Genomic DNA, 19423 nt, shown 5'->3' with positions numbered 1-19423 from the left:
TGATGATTGGTGGCTCCAGTGAACTCCATGTGAAGCCTTTCTTTGCCAAGGCTCTCTGCAGAGAGCTCTCTTGCCTTGCAGAGTTCTGTCCAGTTCAAGGGATGGTGTATTTTGTGCAGTTAAAAGGTGTTCTGCCATACCTTGGTCTTTAATCTCATTTTTCCTGAGGGATAGCTGGAGATGTGAGTGGTGTGGTGCATGGGTGAGAGGATGCGTGAACTCACACAGCCTGCTAGAAAATCCATGATTTTACAGTTTGGGAGGGGGGAAAGGTGGTTCTTCTGTTTCCCAAACATGCCCAACACCAACTGTGTAGAAATGATAGATATGCTTTATTGTCTTCAAACCTGGGTGCTGTACTGTTCACGTTTAGCTAGTGGCTAGGTGAGCTACTGCAATGCTACAGCAGGGCCAGCTACGAATTTTAGCACAATCTCTTACTCATGAGGAGTTTGTAAAGTGCACCTGTAGAAGCACTGTTCATAGTGCAGTACCAGGAACAAGACAAAACTAATAATCAGCCTTTTAAATGTACTTTTAAGTCCTCAAAGTTGCAAGCAGACATTTTATGGAGGGATCTTCTGAAATACCCATCTGTATTTCCAACCTTATCAGTACATATATATATATATGCATGTATTTTAAGTCTGGCTCTGGCTTCCTAGACAGAGTAGAAACATTCTGCTGTAAAAAATCTGCACTTGAACTACTTTTGACAGAGATGTAAGCGTGACAGTGAAATATTCATAATGCAAACCTACAGTAATTTGAGCTTTCTTGGCTCTGACACAGACTCAAAAGCAGATGCATTTTCATGTGCCACTTTCTGAGCTATAGAACTTTCCCACGTGGTCATGTTTTTAAAGGAAAAGCATTTCTTCTTTGAGAACAAAAGGGAGTTGGGATAGGCAGTAAGCATTTTTTTGGTTTTTGCTAAAGAAAATGGCTACTTGCAAAATTTAATTGGTCAGGAGTTATCAGACACCAAAAGTGTTTGTGTCTGTTACATTAAGGTGCCTATTGAAGTGAACAAAGCAGAGCGTGTATTGCAGCTTGTGCTCAGTGACAGCTCATGGTGGTAAGTTGAAGCAAGTCTTGTCAGGTGAAGTTTTGTCCCTCCCTTTCACAGGCTGACACTGCTTATTTCTGTAATAACTGCTGATGCTGGAAACATGTAAGTATCAACCAACTTCATCTTTCTTGCTGATGTTTCTCATTTTGTGACTATGTTCTGCTTAGTATTGGATCTTTAAAAGTCCAGGACCAGAGTCCAAATGAAGTGAGCCATCCTGTATCCTCCTTTAGTAATGCATGAGCTGTTTAAACTTTGATTCTCTGGGGAAGGGGGAGGATGTTCAGTGGTGCCATGGAGTTTGAACTGTGTTTCTTCTGTTGTGTGTCTTGCTTTCTAATAAGACATTCCATTATACAGCTCTACAGTCGTAGATGGCTGTTGTTGCCGTTGGGCATTGCGTGTGTGTGTAACGGGCAGCTGGGCTGGGATTCTGGGACCTAATCCAGCATTCAGACTTAAAAAGAAATTGTCTCCTCTTTCTGTTAATTGGAATGCCATACTTTTAAATTGTATTTGGGATTAGCCAAATCCTGGATGGGGGGTTAGAAGCATTCAGCTTCATTTCAATAGTAATCAACAACTAAAACTGCACAATAGCTTAGGCTCTCGTTAAACCTCTCTCAGAGCGTGGTAATGAAGCCTAGTGGTGTTGAGGGATGTCAGACATGGCCTGTTTCCCTTCTGTGTGTGAATGCAAGTTTCTCTCAGAGCTGATGCTTTAAGGACTTGGTTATCTCTTTTCTTTTGAGTTTGGTTTTGTTTGGTTTTACGTCGTTCCCAAACTTTTGAGACAATTTGGATCTGGCATCCCACCTCAATAACCTGCATGTGTCAGCTTTTGGGGAGCTCTAGTTAAACTCTGAAACTGTTCTTCAGCTTTACCTGCTGACATTTCTTTGTGTGATCTGATGTCACACAGAGGGGACCTGGTTGTAATTATCACATCAAGGGGAAAAATACTACTCTGAGGGTAGTTACCAACAGTTGCAGTCAGAGAGAGGGTTGAAGCTTCAGTCATTGTCAGCTCTGCGTATGTTTAGTACAATCTGAGTAGTAGAAAGGGGGATCTGGGTTGAAACCTATAATTGCAGGCACAGTTAAAAATATCAGTATGAGCCTGTGGACTTCTGCCCAAGAAGCCACTGCACACCAGAACCTGTGTGATTATCTTGGGAGCAACTGCAGGACCATCTCTGGAGAAGTATGGGGGCAAAGTAACCCTTCAAGACATGGACAGCAACACCAGAAAACTCCTGTAGTTTGTAGCGTAGAGAAATACTGTTTGGTGACCTGGGTGAAGGCAGATGGGAATTTCTGTCACCTAGAATGGAGGTGATATGTGTTTTGAAGCACATCGTGTTTCTTGGGGGTCTCAAATAATACCTGGATTTGATCAATCATTTAGAGTCTTTAAAAACCCTTAATGGGACCTTAGTATGAGAGAGTAACATGAACACAAATTAGAGAACAAAGTCCTTAATTCTGTTATTTATGGAGAACTTGTGTTCCCATCTCTGTAAGATCTTTGTGTCCCCTGTCACCTCCTGCTTGGCCCTTGGTCCCTCATCCCCTTGCAGGCACATGTGCACCCTGAGCTATTGGCTACTGAGCCCAGCAGAGGAGCTGAATACTGGGCCACCCTCTTCAGAGGAGCCTTCAGAAGGACCAGTATTTGTTCAAATTGGTCTGTTTCGTTCAAAAAGTCTGTGGTGTGGAGGACTGGCAGGCAGATTGACGACAGACTTGAATAGACATAGTGTGTACAGGAGTCGTACAGGTGAAGGGAGAAAGCTGTATTTACAGAAACTCTTCATGTCTTTATTTTCCTTTATTTTCAGATATACACTTACAGCATTTGTGAGATTTACTATCAGATTGTGTTTTTGAGCAAAAAGATACACTGTCAAATGGGAGAAATCAACATGTGACCAGTGCTCATTGGTCACAGACTGGGGAGAAAGGGTATGTTTCAGTGTTATTGCTAGTTTCTTGATGTGCTTGAGAATGTTTCCCCTTTCTCAGTGGTTGCCTTGTTTGGGCTTTTGGAAAAAAAAATACAAAGAGCAGAAAAGTGATTCTGAAATAACTCACTTCTGAGACTAAATGCAGTACTCGTTCAGGATAGCCATATGCACTCCCGTATTCACACAGAGAGGGCAAAATGAAGGGTATGGTGAGGTTAAAGATGTTATTCTCCCTTTGTTAGACAAATCATTTGCAACACTAAACATACAAATTTTCCACCCCTTTTGAGACAGAAGTGTATCAAAGACAGTTGTGATGTTTAAATACCATTCCCCCTTATAGGATGGTTATTTATCAGAAGCAAAGCATGTAAATATCTCCTTAAAGCCTATCAGCCACAGTAATGCTGCAATCTACACCGATTTGTATCACCAAAAAATACATACATACTCAAAGTTACTTGAGGCAGTTAATGGCAAAAGGGATGCACATGAGGAGACTTTTCATTTTGTACTATCTTTTGTGTAAGGATGATGGGGAAAGAATTATCCCACTTAATGCCCCTTCCAAAGATGACATGGTTTTACTTACATGAAAGGTAGAGAAATGAGATGAGCTGTGAGTGGTTAGATCTTGTGAAGAATGAAGTTTTAAATGTGTGCTTCAATGCTCATAGATGACTTTTCTCCCTATAATAACCATAGAAAATGTGTTGGCAGCATATCACAATTAATAATCCACACTCCTATTTGTGTGCTATAGGCACTCCAAAATCCCCCAGAGATATTTATTACCCAGGTTTATAACCAGATTCAAATCAGATCCTACATTTGTGCCAAAAATTGAACTGCAGTTATCTCACAGCAAATAATTCTATCTGCCCAACAGAAGAGTCTTAAATTCCTGATTTTTCACAGAGTGAAATTCACTTTAATCTGGTATTAATGTATTTTTCCTTTGATCTTTCCTACAAAAGAAAGAATCCCATAATCTTACAGTGGTGATTGCAGGGAACTGCAGAAGGCACTGTACACCTGTAGCATTATTGTGGGGTTTTCTGGTCATCTAGATTGTGTAAGGTCCTTTGACATTAATTGGGACAAGTTTTCCACCTAGAGTTATGTTGAATTTCTCCTTGAGTGTTTTTTCCACCTCTTCATCCTCCAGAGTTACAAATTCCACCAGATCCATATTTTCCTTGTAGTTGTATGTGGTCTCAGTGAGTGTCCACCCGATTAGTGCTCGGAAGCCATGGGTGGTCTGGAGGGCACAGATGGATTTCTTTGTGAAGAGGGAATCTGGAGATGTCTGAAGGTACGTGCACTGGAAACTGAAGTCTTCTACTGTCCGTGGCTCAAGGCTGAACATATAAACTTTCCGACACTCTTTTTTCTCCAGAAGGTCAGAATTAGAGAAGTTTTGATTGGGGATATGTTGTTTCCGTCTCTCTTTCTCAAGGTACCAGGTGTCATTTTTTTCTGTGAAGCGAAAGACCCCAGGAGCCTGGGGCTGGTCTTTCCCTGACACAAGCTCCATCGGTTGCCACATCTGATAGGATACACCAAAGCCCCCATCGACAATATAGGCTTTGTCATCGATCACCACCTTTACGATGAGATGGGTCATGATGGTGGCATAGGTGTTTTGATGGGGATTGTACACATATGCTCCCAGGAAGCTGGTGTCATAGCCCAAGCCTCTTAGGACCCAGCCCAGCAGCTGGTTGTTTTCCATGCACCAGCCACCGCGCTTCTTCCGCACAATTTTGTTATAAACGTGCTCCAAGTCCAAAGTAATTTTCTCCCCGCAATGGATGCTGAGGTTTTCAAAGGGAACAGCACGGATGTGGTGCTGGAAGATGGCAGTTAAGGTTTCCAAATCTTGTTTTTCAAGGGAGCCTTTATAGCCAGTTCTTGCAAAATACTCTTCAAGGTTCATGTCACCTGTAAAGGAAGGAATTGCATTTTGGTTTTGTTTCTTTACATCAGTGATTTATGACGCTGTGAAAAACTGCCCAGGCTGCTGCCAGCAAAGATGCTTTCATCTACTGAAACTCATCAGAGCAGTTTTAAAAGGTAACAAGTACTCATAACAAATGGTTCCCCAAGCAAAGAAGAGAACTGCATGTGAGGGTTTGCTTTTTGTCTTAGAGTCATCCCTATCGCAAACAGCTGATGCAGTTTCAGCTTGATAAACAGTGGCTTCCGAACAGGGATTTGCTGTATTTGCATCATAACAGCAGGGTTAAAGAGAAATGTAAGATCACTCCAGGGAGTGTTCACAAGGGTTCATGAAAACCTGTCTAAGTGAAAAGAGTATTGGTGGGGGAGGGAGGATCATTTGAGCCAGAATTCACAGGTTCTGATAAGTCGGCCCATGTTGTATGTGGCAGTAAATTAATTGCTCGGTACACATCGCTTTCACCACTTACAATAAGTGAAAATGACACTCCCTGCACATTTGGTAAAGTGTCAAGTTTTATTCAGATAATTGCAACTGAAAAAAAACCTCTGATCTTTGCAAGAGTCGCAGACCACCGAGTCTCTGGTCTGCTCTGACTATTGCACAGACATTGTGGTGTTGAAATAATGAATCTGAATGGAGGCAAATGACCTAAAACACAAAGAGCATGTCTCTCTTCCCAACTGTGCCTCATGTCTTACAGGGTGCCCTGAAAGTAGCAAGGGTTGCTTTATGTCTATCTAGTCCTGGCCTTTCCCAAAACTCCTTTTATTCCTTCCAGAGTAGGTATAACTGAATTACCAGAGCCTTGTACAGTGCATCCCTGCCCTGTTCTATCTCCAGCAGTGCCTGTCTCCTGAACAGGATTGCTGGATTAGGAACTACTCATTTTCTGCCTTCTAATAGTAAGGGAAGTCACACACAGTCATCTGGCTTTCACAATGGCCTGTCACAGTCTGTTGGCCACCATTACAAACTGGGTGGTATCTGATAGATACTGTTTGTAAAATACACAGTAGATCATTTGGGTATGGAGCCTGGCACAAAATGTTTGGGAGGCTTAAACCTTCACAAAGAAAGCACTAAGCGTTTCAGCAGTCTAGAGTTACTGCAAATATTTAGCTTCTTGACAACTCACAAAGCTACTTGGAAATCTTTTGTGCATACAGTAGACTGAGGTTTAGACACTTGATATTAGTGACTCAGGAAGACTATTGTATTCAGATAAATTTAGTGGAGAACTGTTGAATGTTTACTGCAAACTAGAATTTCTCAAGATGATTTTCAGTGACAGATTCATGATGTGCATGTGCACAGTATAGAAGCAGCTGTCCAAAGTGAATGGAGAGCCCCATCAAAAACCACATTCTCTTCTACAGAGCAGAATTTAGCTTCCAGTGATATTTAAGTGCATTGTTGGAGGATATTCTCAACGTATTGTTTGTTAAGTATAAGATTTATGGCATTTTTTTGCTTTTGATTTGTAGAGTCCGAGTCTGTACAATCCCACTCGCTCAAATTGTGAGTGCTAAATGGATCACACCAGCGTAAAGCTGCTTCTCCAGATTGTATTATCTGTAATTTCTCTCTGAAGCTCCATAATATGATTGATCAGCGTTAGATCTCAACTGTAGGAGATGAAAGCTACCGCTCTTCTGAATTGTGAGCAGATCAGATGAAAAGATAGATACTGAAAAGGTAGTCCCATAAATGTGGCTATGATTTATGCAGAGAAAAACATCAGCAGAAGGACTTTAAAGAACTGTTTCTAAATGTGCAGACAAAGGCACTCACACAAAAATATTCCTTACCAGGACTATGCACACTAACAGAAATTCCACTGTTCAAATACATTATCTGTCTACCTTGATCCTTCTACATCATCACATGGACTTTCTGGGGTACACAAACCCCAGTTTGTAATTTCTGGCATTTTGGTTTTACAGGACTGTAGTTATGTTCCCATAAATCTATTGATTAATAGCTTGCTTTTTCCTCTTCTTTTGCATGTGCAATATTTTAAAAGTTGAAAATCTAAAGGAGTGAATTCCAACAAGAGGAAAATCAAAATTATATCTACTGTGGGATCTAAATGGATTTCTCTCATGGTCAACTGAATCTCTTCCTGAAGAGCAGAAGACAGAAGTGAAATTGCATTATCACTGTTTTGCCCTCTTTAAGAGCCTGTGTTTAGCAGGCAATGTTTTATATCACACATCTGTATAACATTGTTGCTTATGTTATTATCCAAGACCTTTACTATCACAGAAACCAGAGGGGCTGTTTCTGTGTCTGGAGAGTTATTCTTAAAGAAAATAAACTTACCTCTTAACATAGCCTTATTTATTTATTGATGATGTATTCAGCTTCTGAGTTGTTTAGTACTGGGGCAACAGTCAGCAAAGCCAGCAGTTGGATACAAATTGTGAGGGCTGTCTTCTTTAAGCTCCACTGGCCCTGGCTCTTGAGCCTTAAATGCTGAGTAAGGGCAGAGTCCACCCAAAATGAGTGCACATTTTTGGACTTCACTGATCCATAAGCAAATTAAACTTTGTTTGTTCTCTTAGTAGTAGATGTTTATTTTTTTCCCTGGTTAAGACCAGATTGAACTTGTTTTCTGTGTAAAATAATTACAGTAGACTGTTGCAAATGCTTCTGTAATGTTCTTTTAAATTAAATTATCATTCTTTTGTAAGCCAGCACTTTGCAGTGGGAGATAGTCATTTGCTTCCTTGTGAGTGCACTGAATTGCCATGGTATTGCAGGCTGCGTGTTCCTGTGCCCCAGGGATGCACAAAATGACTCTTCTTTACCCACAAAGGAGCTGCTTCTCTCTGTTCAAAGTTTCAGCTGCAGCAGGTAGATATTTTGGAGCTGCCACACCTAACAAACACCGTGACAAATATTTATTTGCACAAAGTAATGCATTTTCTCTTAAACTTGGCCTTCTGCATCTTCAAAGTGTTGCAGGGCTGTTTGACATTCTCTCCTGTCAAGCATGACTCCTCTTCATTTGATGGAAGCAGAAAGCTGGAGGTCTTGCTTGGGAAGGCAAAGAGCACGTGAGGCTGCAGCTGGGAAAGCATCTAAGTTTTAGGCACGTCAGGTGAGTCTGTGTGGTTAACCAAAACAAGCATCTGTCCTTTCCTTGGCTAAGGACTGTTGCTCTTCTGTTCTTTCTTTTTTCATGACACATTCTGTACAGTATCTACCACAGGTATCATAAAGGTAAAAGGCTTTTGCATTTACATGTCCCATGTTGTGAAACCACATCAGTGGCATGTCCTGACTTCCCAGTATTTTCTTTTGCCTTGGCAGTGTTACTTATCTAAGGTCGCTTTTGCACAGAATACTGTTTGTATTAACCAGTACTGTCATGCCCACTTGTCATCACAGGAAGGTTAGGCCATGCAAGTTTAGATTGCAGTTTGAAAAAGTCAATCTAACTTTATTTTTTTCCATTTCTTTATACCAAAAGCCTGGTTTTTAAGAACTGTTGAATCATCTCAGCTTCTCAGTTTTGTTTCCATTTCAGAGACACAGAAAACTCAGGATCATAAAAACTGTAAGGTCAAAATTAGAGAGCTTTGGGTTTTTTTTCAAGTGACCTTGCATAAATAGCTCCCTTTAAGTCAATTTCTGGTAAGGGAATAGGACTCAAGTCTTTCAACAACTTCTTTCATCATAAGCAAATCAGTAGTAGTAGTATTAGTAGCTTGTTTTGAGAAAGTCTTAACCTTTCTTCTTTTTATGAAGTCTTTGACAGTCAAATTCAGCTCAATTTGCTATTTTAGACTGTTAAAGGAAGTGAAAGTTGTAAAACTCTGCTGAGAAGCAGATTAGAAATAATACCAAAAAGGGTTAGAGGTCTTTTGTGTAAAATGGTAACATAGCTTCACCTTCTGTATCGTTTGGGTCTCCTTTGCTACAAAATATATCTGAAATAAAATGAGATCCAGAGAGGTGGAACAAAATGTTAGGGAGTCAAAAAGCAACTTCCATGTGAGCAAATGAGAGGCAGTAGGATGTCTCAGTTCCTAAAGAATGAGAAGCTGAAGAAAAAAATATGCAACTGATACATGCAGTTAATAAGCAATATTACTTGAATTTACCAAGCTTCACGTTAGTCTGGGTAGCTCAACTTCAGAGGCAGATTAATGTTAACTTTAGAACTTTTTGTATTGGATATTTAAAGATCCATCTAGCACAGTGTTAGTATGACATTTTGTCTACTAAATTGGGTGGCAAGCCACGAATGTTTATTGGTACAAGTTTGTTCTCCAGCACTATACTGAATTTCTCTTTCAGTATCTTCTCGACATCTTCATCTGTAAGAGTTGTGATTTTCACCAAGTCCATGTTGTCTTTGTAGTCATACTTCATCTCAGTGAAGGTCAATCCAACTAAGGCATAAAGCCCTTCAGTGGTTTGGAGACAGCAGATTGACTTCTTCTGAAGTATATTATCTGGAGACACTTGTAGGTATGTATTTATCTCCTGAAAGTCATTGATATCTCGTGGTTCAAGAGTAAATGTATATATTTTTCTGATATTCCCCTGTTCTGGAGTATCAGTGGCAGGGACATTTTGCTCAGGAATAGTGGCAGGGAGATTCTCCTCAGGAATATAATGCTTCCTTTTGACTTTCTCAAAGTACCAGATGCCATTGTCTTCCATGAAGCGAAAGATGCCAGGGGTCTGGGGCTGATCCTTCCCAGAAATCAACATCAAGGGCTGCCATGTCTGGTAAGCACCACCAAAGCCAGCATCCACTATGTAGGGACTTCCCTTGATTACCACCTTTAGGAGGATGTGATTTATCTCAGCAGTGTATGCCCCATCAGCTGGTTCATAACTATTTCCTCCAAGAATACAGACATCATACCCTAATTCTTGCAAGGCCCAAAACAGAAGGTGATTGCTCTCCATGCACCATCCACCACGATTCTTTCTCACGATCTTATCGTAAGTTGACTGTAAGTTCAGTTCGATGCTCTCCCCGCAGTGCATGCTGAGGTTTTCAAAAGGAATGGCCCGGATGTGATGCTGGAAGATGGCTGTTAAGGTTTGCAAGTCTGTATTGTTAGGGGTCTCGTTGTAAGAAATTCTTGTGAAATACTCTTGAATGTTCATTTTGCCTGTGTGAGCAGAAAAGTAGCCAGTTACTGTGTGCAGATGGCAAGGGCTTCACTCCTACTTCTTTATTGCAGAAAGAGGAGAGGTTAATCAGCCTGCAAATGCAGCCTGGGCTGTTTTACTGAGGATTTGAAAGAAACCTGTGCACTTGATGGATGCAGGCTAGACCTGCCTGTGTCATCTGTGATTCCTAAAAAAGATGAGGATAGGAACAGGTGACAATAATGCTTCCTCTCCCTCAGGAGTTGCTTTCAACCCAGGTGGACACTTTTCCTATGGGAAGAAAGATGTGACACAACAGAATCTCTGTCGCCAGATGAGGGTTCCACATGACAAAGCATTTATAAAGCTGACAAACAGCAGGTTTTCAGAAAAGCTGCTAGACCATACCAGCATAAAATTCACAGCAATTCCCCACTGTTTCTTTTACTGTAACAGGTAAGCAATTCTTTATTTAGCCCACAGGTAATTTAACTGGAAGGTTTTACATTCACAGCTTCAGCTAACTGGGATTAACATCTCAGCATGTCACCATTTTAGACAAGCATCCATGTGAAGTAGATTGTTGTTTTCTTAATCTCTTTACTTTCCCTGTGGAGTTCAGACACAGCTTTGACCCTGGCTGTTGAAAGGAAGGAACCGGTAGTTTTTCTAACCTAAGGGTCAGAGGAATTGATAATTACTAAGAATACATTCAGGGCGTATTCACCAGCTTTTGGTTTCATTTAACCTGTTTTACAAACCAAAGGCCTTGGTTTGAGCTCAATTATTGTTTAGATGTTTATGTCTTCATGTCTCTGATCCCTATTCCTTTCATTACTCATTGGTACTGGCTGCGTGACCATGATGCAAAACATTCCCTATCACGCTTCTAATCCACTGACTCATCTGGTATCTGCAAGGATTTCTCTTGCCTTTAATTTAGATTTAATTTGGCTTTTTTCCATGCAAGGATATTTGTTTTCCAGAATGATTCACAATCTGCTAAGGGCTATATTGATTTCCAAAAGGTCTGAGGATTTCTTGTTCCTTGACATTGGTTGCACGTTCCCTGGGAGCAGGATTTTCCAAAAATCATTTGATGTAGATGAGATGGGAGAGATTTCCTTCTGGTGATAACTGGCAGCTTTGGTCCAACAGCTCCCCAAGGAGCGACCAGCAGTTCAACCCAGTGTCCACACCAGCGCTCATGTGAGTACCGGGAGCTTTTGAACATCCCACTTCAGCTATATAGGTGTAAATACCCCCAGCCCCAGCAGCTGAGCACATCAGATGACCTAATCTCTACACTTTTATTCCCAATACTAGTATAATACCAATCCTTGGTATTGGGGAGCATTCATGTAACCCAGTGTTTACCCCCTCACCTTTCCAGAGGCAGCATTTCTTCTTGGCACAACTGTTCCTCCACTTTAGCAATGAGCTGCAGAAGCAAGCAAGCACTTCCCTGGGGACAGTTTACAGTCTAAAACCAGGTTGCCAAATATTTAAAGCCTCAATCTAGATCTCAGCCTTGTTTACTTAGAATCATAGAATCATTTTGATTGGAGAAGACCTTTAAGATGATGGAGTCTAACCACTCACCTCACATTCCCAAGCCCACCACTAAACCACATCCCTCAGCACCTCAGCTATGCATCTTTTCAATATTTCCAGGTGTGAGGTCTCCTACACCTCCCTGGGCAGTCTATGCCAGTGCTTAACAACTCTCTCAGAGAAAAATTCTTCCTGTTCTCCAATCTAAACCTTCCCTGGTGTAACTTGAGGCCATTTCCTCTTGTCCTGTAATTCATGACTGGGGAGGAGAGACTGACTCCCACCTTGCTACAATGTACTTTCAGGTAGATGTAGAGAGTGCTCACATCTCCCCTCAGACTCCTCTTCTCCAAACCAAACACCCCCAGCTCCCTCAGCCACTCCTCAGTAGACTTATTCTTCACCAGCTTTCTTGTCTGTCTCTGGACACGCTCCAGCACCTCAGTGTCCTTCTTGTAGTGAGGGACCCAAAATCGAACACATTACTTGAGCTGCAGCCTCACCAGTGCTGAGTACAAGGGGACAACCACTTCCCTTGTCCTACTACTCATACTATTTCTGATACAAGCCAGGATGCCATTGGCCTTCTTGGCCACCTGAGGACACTGCTGGCTCATATTCAGCCACTGTTGATCAACTGTCCCACATCTTTTTCCTCTGGACAGCTCTCCAACCACCCATCCCCAAGCCCTTAGTGCTGCCTGAGGCTGATGTGGCCCAAGTGCAGAACCTACCACTTGGCCTTGTTGAACCTCATACAACTGGCCTCGGCCCATCTATCTACCCTGTCTATGAAGATCCTTCTTGTCCTCAACCAGATCTAAACATCTGCCCAGCTTGGTGTTGTCAGCAAAATGAGGGTGCACTCGATCCCCTCATCCACATCATTCAGCATTCGTGCAGCTTGCTGGGTAGTGAGATGCAGACATTAGTTCTGCCTGTCTGCAAACATCCCTCAGGATCCCTGTGTCCTTTCATAACTAGGCTGAAAATTAGAAACAGTTTTTCTCTGCTAAAATTCACGATAGGCTGCCAAGGTTAGATCCTCTTGCACACAGCCATACTGTTTGTTTGGTTTTAAGCTGCACTGCAAGTGAGTAGCTGGGTTTTTCGTACACTGTGGCTCCACATAAAAGGGTTAGTTTAAGTCTCCAGTACTTATGTTTGTATTTGGACAACACCCTTGCAGTGCAACGCACACTCTCAGCCCTGGGGTTGCTGCAATTAATACTTTGACAATATGCCTGCAGTGCAAAGCACACCGTGTGCAGACTCACAGGGCTGGGGTATTCCAAACAGGCTGACCTGCAGCTGCAGGATGAAGTTAAAAGATCAGACACTCAGGCACTTACCTCTCAGCCAGTGACCTCAAGCTTTCTGCCCTGGTTTGCTGCAGAGTTCCCAGGAAGAGCTGTACTGAGTTGAACTTTTTCTCTTAAAGGTGCAGGCTGCCTTTACTGCTCCAGAGGCAGTCCCGGGAACTTTTCCTCTTAAAGTTACAGACTGCTTTTATTGCTCCAGAGTTCCCAGGACAAGTTGTGCTGGGAACTTCTGCTCTTAAAGGTGCAGGCTGCCTTTACTGCCTGGCAGAGACAGTGTTGTCCTCCAGCAGAACAGGAAAAGAGGGGGGAGAGTTTCTTCTTTGATAACATTTGATATTCTGATGGGTTTATAGTGGTTTTTTTTTTAAAGTGACATGCATAGAAAGCCCTGTCATGTAATTCATTGTGTTAGCTGTTGTACAGAGAGCCTGAAAGTGATCCAGCTCCCAGATTACATGCAATATTTAGTAGATATTAACCTTTACATTCCTGACTGAGAACTGAAGCCTTCCAGGAGTGCAAAGGAGAAATACAGTATGGGTATTGCAAGTAACTTTTGCAGATGGTTCTAACCCCATCCTCAGCCCTGCAGGTCACCCAGGGGCTTCAGCCTCTGAGACACCTCTGTGATGTCTTTACCTGTGCTGAAGCAGCAAAGTAGTAGTGCAAATTTTGATATGGATTTTACCTTAAGGCTCATGTGAGCTGGATGCCTGTAGGAAACAACTTATGGTAGAGAGATAGTTATCCAAACTGTGGAAGATTGAGAACTGTAAACACAGTGAGGTGACTTGCAGCTGGGATGTTGAAAAACACTTATATCATCCTCATCGTTATTTAGCCTTGTGTGTTGGATAAGTGGAACATCTGTGCCTTGATAACAAAGGCTTGTGATAGATTTTTGAGGCACCTGTCAAACATCCTGAGCTTCCTGCCTTGCTGTGGGAGAGATCAAGGCATGGTGGTAAAGTACCACCTGAGCAAATCCCTCATATATGGGCAAAACCAGCCTGTCCAGTGAGCCTTGGTCATGGAGTAAGCTCTGTGGTGCTGCAGCCCCACTCACGTGCCTCTGCCTGGGCTCTGCTTTGGGGATCCCCCACCTGAGGAGGTAACAGAAATAAATTTACTCTCTGCATTTTATCTGTGGTTTTGTAGCTGTTCCCGTGTCCTGCCTGCACTGCCTGACACACAAGCCAAGAAGTCACATTCTACTGAGGTATTTGTGGTTGATGCCAGACCCCTGAAACAACAAGATCAGGTTTGCCAAGTCATTTAGCTGTCTAAATCCTCCTGGGGTCAAAGGGAAGCCCTGTCAATGATGCTGCTCCTGGAGAGCACTGTGCTCCCTGAGGCTGCTGTGCCTTTAAGGATTTGCCTCCAATGTTAGTGATAAGAAAAACACATTAGTGCAATCTGAGATAAGATCCTCTTCTTTTTTCCCTCCTTCATTTGATTGCTCAGCAATAAAATCTGCTTCCGTGGGTGTGCTGAGCAGGGGGCCCAGAGTGCCACAGAAAGTGCAGCAGTGGATAGGGCACACACTGAAGGAGAGGAGTTGGCTCATGGAAAGGAAATTTTCCTTTTCCCTTTACATAGTGTCTCTGGAGCCACAAACATAATGCCCTGCTCCTTCCCCTGAGCCTATGAAACAGCCCAAAGCACAAGGAACACCAAGACATGGGGAGAGGAACTGGCACAGCCCTTTCCTGGTGTTCCTCATGTCTATTCCCACAAATGATGGAGCTTCTTGGCTCTGCATCCATGTCCAGTCCCACACCTCTTGTGAGACCTGGCTGTGCTTTTCCTTCTGTCCTGATATTCTGTGCCAGGCTGCAGCAAGGATGAACCCACTGAGTTCAGCTCCTTTAGCTCTTACACTGACATGGGGATGAAAGAAGGACATGGCTTGCAAACAAGCCAGGTCCTGGGGCAGTTTCTTTTGACCATTTGTGTTGCAAGATGCTGGTCCACACTGTAAGAAGCCCCTTTTTCTTCTGCAATCCACTACAAGGTCTGTAACATTTCCTTTCCCTATAGGATGGGTGAACCTTGTGCGCTCTAAGGGACTATTGCACCTCTGCAGCCGAGCACATATAGATGCATTTGACCCTGGGAAGTCAGGCATTTGGGGAACTCACTGAGTCTCTATGAAATACACCTTGAACATGCAGAATAGCAGCAGCTTTTATTAACTATAAATTGCTAGAAAGAAAATTAACTATAAATGTGCTAAAAAGCTGCACACACTGCACAACAAATAAAGGATCAGTGAGTTACTGTAATTTTAAAAGCCTTAGCTGCAGAATGTTAGCACATACAAATAATCAGGACAACTGCAGGGATTCATTAAATTTTTTACTCTGGCACTGCATGTACTAATTTTGGAGGGGGGGGAAGCAAACAAACAGCTGAATACTGGTACTGCACAATTCTTGATTTTTTTAATTTAATTGTAATTCATTTATATAATTTACTTAGTTCTAAGTGCAGAGTTGTAATGCTTTCATGGTTTGTACATAAAGAAACACCAAGCATCATCTCAAAGGGCAAAACCGTTACCTCTGAGTAATTTCTCACACTAAAAATCGTAGCCTTTAGGTATCTGATTAAGATTCATTGTTTCTCCTTATATCAATATAATTAGGAACACTGCAAACACATCCTCAGTAGAAGAGATACACTTAAGAAAAAATAATCCTGTGCATGTGTTTGAGTTTAGGCACAGTAATTCGTGTGCAGTGGTACTCAGAGAGTCGTGGCACTCGTGAGATGAGTGTATTCCCAGCCGTCTGCTGCCGGGCAGGAGCTAACAAGTGCAAGGGATGCTTTTAATTCAAAGAAATAGTGGGTTTGGTTTATGTTACTGAGAGAACAGGATTCATGTAAAGTCTGAAACAAGGCAGCATTGTCTGCTCTTCTCATCATCAGTTTTAGGCCATAAATAGCCAGTCCATAAGTATTCACAAAGTGCAGCACAGGCATGAGACCGTCAGACTGCCGCGAGAGAAGGAGGTGTGACTGCTGGAGTAGAAAGGGTGGGCTTATGGCTTAACTGTTGCAAACTTGGCACTGGATGACTTTGTTTTTCTAGCTATTAAATTCCAGAAATAATATGCTATTAATTTAAGAAGTGTGTATGATTTTCCCCAGGTGGTAGAGGAAAGTAATAAAGAGATATACAGCTCCATCGCTCTGCCCTGCCACTTTGGATGTGTTTGGAAAAGCTTTTAAGAGATGAAAGGAGTAGGGGATGGGCAGAGCCTGCTTCCAGCTAAGCACAAACAGAAGGGCAGTCATTTGATTGAGCTATGAAGAAATTATTTGTACTCAAACCAAAAAGAGATGCAGGAGCAGTTGTGAAAAATCAATTTCTTTTCCAGATTCATGCTAATATGTTCTGCCTTACGCTGGTACAGACAGAAAGAGAAAGCTCAACCTTTAGATCTTTGTCAGAAAGAGGGGGAGGGATTGCACGTAATGCCACTGGATTGAATTATAATTCAGGCAGTGAGTTAAAACAGAGACAATCTGCTCACATTGATGGGTACAAATTTCTTGTCTAGTGTTATATTGAATTTCTCTTTCAGCGTTTTCTCCATTTCTTCATCTGCAAGGATTCTGATTTCCACCAGATCCATATTATCCTTATAATTGTACTTCATTTCGGTGAGCTTCCACCCCACCAGAGCCCGGATGCCATCGGAGGTCTGCAGGCTGCAGATTGACTTTGTCACAAAGAGCGAGTCTGGAGCTGTCTGCAGGTGGGTGTTGCGGGCTCTGAACTCTTCGATGTCTCGTGGCTGAAGGGTAAAGAGATAAACCCGGCGGCAAACTTCTTCTTCAACTTTACGGGGAATGGAAAGGCTTTGGTTGGGAACCCACTGCTTCCTTTTCACCTTCTCGAGGTACCAGACCCCGCTCTCCTCCACGAAGCGAAAGACCCCAGGAGTCTGTGGCTGGTCTGTCCCTGAAATCAGCTCCATTGGCTGCCACATCTGGTAGGCCATCCCAAACCCACCATCCACGATGTAGGATTTGTCCCCAAGCACCACCTTTAGCAGCAGATGATCGATGTCATCTGCATACGCCTCGTACTCCGGGATGTAAACTTTTGCTCCCAGAAGGGTGACGTTGTAGCCGAGCGTTTCCAGGACCCAAAATAAAAGGTGGTTGTTTTCCATGCACCAGCCCCCACGTTTCTTCCTCACTATCTTGTTGTAAGTCGCCTCCAGGTTCAGCTCAATGCTTTCCCCGCAGTGGATGCTGAGGTTTTCAAACGGGACCGCTCGGATGTGGTGCTGGAAAATATCTGTCAAGGTAGCCAGGTCTGGCTTGTCGTAGGAGCCCTGGTAAGAGATTCTGATGAAATACTCCTTGATGTCCATGCTGCCTCTGAGAGAAGGGTGGGGAGAAAACAATAGGTTGTGTCAGAAGTGACAGAAGGATCTTCCCCATCCCTCATAATGGGGCCCTCATCAGTATGGACAGGCTGCTGGGAAGAGGAGCGGGATTTGACTAATGGCCCTATGAAAGGCAGCTGAGTGTGAGCATTAGCACGGAGGGAAGCCAATGGGACACTGCTGATGAGCACAAATGTTATTTTTAATTGTTTCTTTTACAGCTGCAGTGAGAGGCTCCAGCTGTGCTAAGCACATTTCAGCAGAGAGTTCCTGCCCAGCAAAGCTACAAATCTCTGTAGGAAGGAACAAAAACAGTGGCAGCATTGTTTCCCCACTAGAAATTATAGGAACTTGGACTTTCCAGATCTGAACTGCTTTACTCATGATTTGACTCAGCGAAGCAGAGCAATCCAGAGCCTCCCCTGCAACCAAAATTGAAATAAATCCACCCTGCTGTGGTGTTTCCTTCACTGTTTAGGCATCCTGGCATGAGCTTCTCACCTGCAGAAGGGGTTTTAGGGCAGAAAAGGCTGCAGAGAGGTTTTTGCTGCATCTGCTGTGAGCTGTGTCCCCACTGCACATCTTAGCTCCCCAGCTCTGCTAAGCACAGCCCTACACCAGCAGCAGGAGAAAAGCCAAGGTTTGGGCCAAAACTACAAGTTTTAGGGTGGTCTTCGATTTGCTGACATCATTTCTGTGGGGATGCATTTGCTTCTTCAGCTCACAGTGTCTTGCAAGTGGCTACCCATGGGTAAGGGACTATGCATCTGCCTCCCCAGCACGGCAGAAGGGCTCAGGAGGAAGCTGTTTCAGCAGCACAGGGGTGGAAAGCAGCTCAAGCCCTCCAAGCTCTTAATGGTAAGGAAACAAGAAATGGATTTTGATGCAGTTAAGTAAGAACATCGGCTGATTATTTGGAGCATTCTCTTTGTTCAGCTGTTGGCTGAATCTCAGGCTTTCCCCCAAAGCCCCAGAACTACAACTCTGTTAATTTTTAAAAAACTTGTCAGAGACTTAGTTCTTGCTGTCTGAACTTTAACCCAGCAGCACCAGCAATGAGCTGGTTTTCCCTTTTGCTTTGCCACAGCAGGAGAAACACGTCTAGTAACTTTCACTTAAAGGGAAAAAGTGAGTGTGGGGTTTTTCAAGCTCTCTCAGTCTCTTGCAGGTGTTTATAAAGGCCTTTCAACTGTGGTATCTGAAAGGCAGGAATGCCAGATCTGCTTGAGACTGAGTAAATAAACCAGCCTATCTATTAGACTGAGCAGCTGAGCACTCGCTGCTCTGCTGTTACACCATTTTCTGCTGTGTTTTGTCTTCAGATTTAACTTCCTGGTTAGGAAGCACTCAGCTACCAAGACTCGGGGTTTAAAGAAACAGGCTTACCTGGAAAATCAGTTCAGCTGCCAATCTGTCTCCGGGGCTTGAGGGGGTGGTTTTAAGCTAAAGCAAGAGGTGTGGCTGGCAGACAGGGCTGCAGGACTCGTCTCCAGCTCCTGTCAGGGGAGTGTCTTTTTCTTCAACTTGCTTTCAACTGCCTCGGTCAGCAAAAGCTGGGAAGGAAAAAAAAAAGAGAGAGGAAAAAAAAAATGCCAGCAGGGTGGAGCATGAGAGCTGCAGTGAGGCAACAGCAGCCACTGCACTGCACAGCCCTGCAAACCTGCTGCTGGGACAGCAGCTTCGCACTCGCACTTGTTGCCTGCTTTCTGCAGAAGCCAGCTTGGGCTGTGTGAAAAGGGGATTTCCTTGTAGCTAGCTGAATGCACTTGGGTAGTATTGTTTTTTTTCCTAGGTGTTTTTCGCTGTAGAAGTGAGGGAGCCCTGGCCCAGGCTGCCCAGGGAGGGTGTGGAGGCACCTTCTCTGGAGGTCTTCAAAACCCACCTGGACACGTTCCTGTGTGACCTGATCTAGGTAGGACCTGCTTTGGCAGGGGGATTGGACTAGGTGATCTCTAAAGGTCCTTTCCAGCCCCTACTGTTCTGTGATTCTGTGTTTAGGTTACTATCTATTTGGAAATCTTGCA

General features: G+C 43.2%; 3 protein-coding genes across 4 annotated transcripts; all 3 read right to left on the bottom strand.

Annotated features, from left to right (window-relative positions):
* Positions 1–2884: 2884 nt before the first annotated feature.
* Positions 2885–7417, bottom strand: LOC104559015 (arylamine N-acetyltransferase, pineal gland isozyme NAT-10). The gene is made up of 2 exons (XM_010203805.2): positions 7328–7417; positions 2885–4983 (listed from the first exon to the last, which is right to left on the bottom strand). The coding sequence occupies exons 1-2, from the start codon at positions 7335–7337 to the stop codon at positions 4106–4108; spliced, it is 888 nt and encodes a 295-aa protein (XP_010202107.2). The 5' UTR covers positions 7338–7417; the 3' UTR covers positions 2885–4105.
* A 1797-nt stretch (positions 7418–9214) lies between these two features.
* LOC104559018 (arylamine N-acetyltransferase, liver isozyme) lies at positions 9215–13107 on the bottom strand. Of its 2 annotated transcripts, none has more exons than XM_062007702.1 (2): positions 13027–13107; positions 9215–10328 (listed from the first exon to the last, which is right to left on the bottom strand). In XM_062007702.1, the coding sequence occupies exon 2, from the start codon at positions 10133–10135 to the stop codon at positions 9215–9217; it is 921 nt and encodes a 306-aa protein (XP_061863686.1). In that variant the 5' UTR covers positions 10136–10328; positions 13027–13107. The 2 variants fall into 2 exon arrangements, with proteins under 2 accessions (XP_061863686.1, XP_010202110.2); XM_010203808.2 differs by having other exon boundaries at positions 9215–10140.
* Positions 13108–15266: 2159 nt separating this feature from the next.
* Positions 15267–18936, bottom strand: LOC104559016 (arylamine N-acetyltransferase, pineal gland isozyme NAT-3). Its single transcript, XM_062007514.1, has 2 exons — positions 18786–18936; positions 15267–17391 (listed from the first exon to the last, which is right to left on the bottom strand). The coding sequence occupies exon 2, from the start codon at positions 17382–17384 to the stop codon at positions 16512–16514; it is 873 nt and encodes a 290-aa protein (XP_061863498.1). The 5' UTR covers positions 17385–17391; positions 18786–18936; the 3' UTR covers positions 15267–16511.
* Between the last annotated feature and the right edge of the window lie 487 nt (positions 18937–19423).

Source organism: Colius striatus, chromosome 14 (genome assembly GCF_028858725.1).
Source record: "Colius striatus isolate bColStr4 chromosome 14, bColStr4.1.hap1, whole genome shotgun sequence".
In the NCBI taxonomy this organism is placed as follows: Eukaryota; Metazoa; Chordata; class Aves; order Coliiformes; family Coliidae; genus Colius; species Colius striatus.
Note: the sequence above shows the minus strand (reverse complement) of the source record. Positions and strands in the feature narration are given on the sequence as shown.

What these genes read in the sequence shown, in the direction of transcription:
- LOC104559018 (XM_062007702.1), bottom strand. Translation starts at nt 10,135, where the DNA reads ATGAACATTCAAGAGTATTTCACAAGAATTTCTTACAACGAGACCCCT.
- LOC104559016 (XM_062007514.1), bottom strand. Translation starts at nt 17,384, where the DNA reads ATGGACATCAAGGAGTATTTCATCAGAATCTCTTACCAGGGCTCCTAC.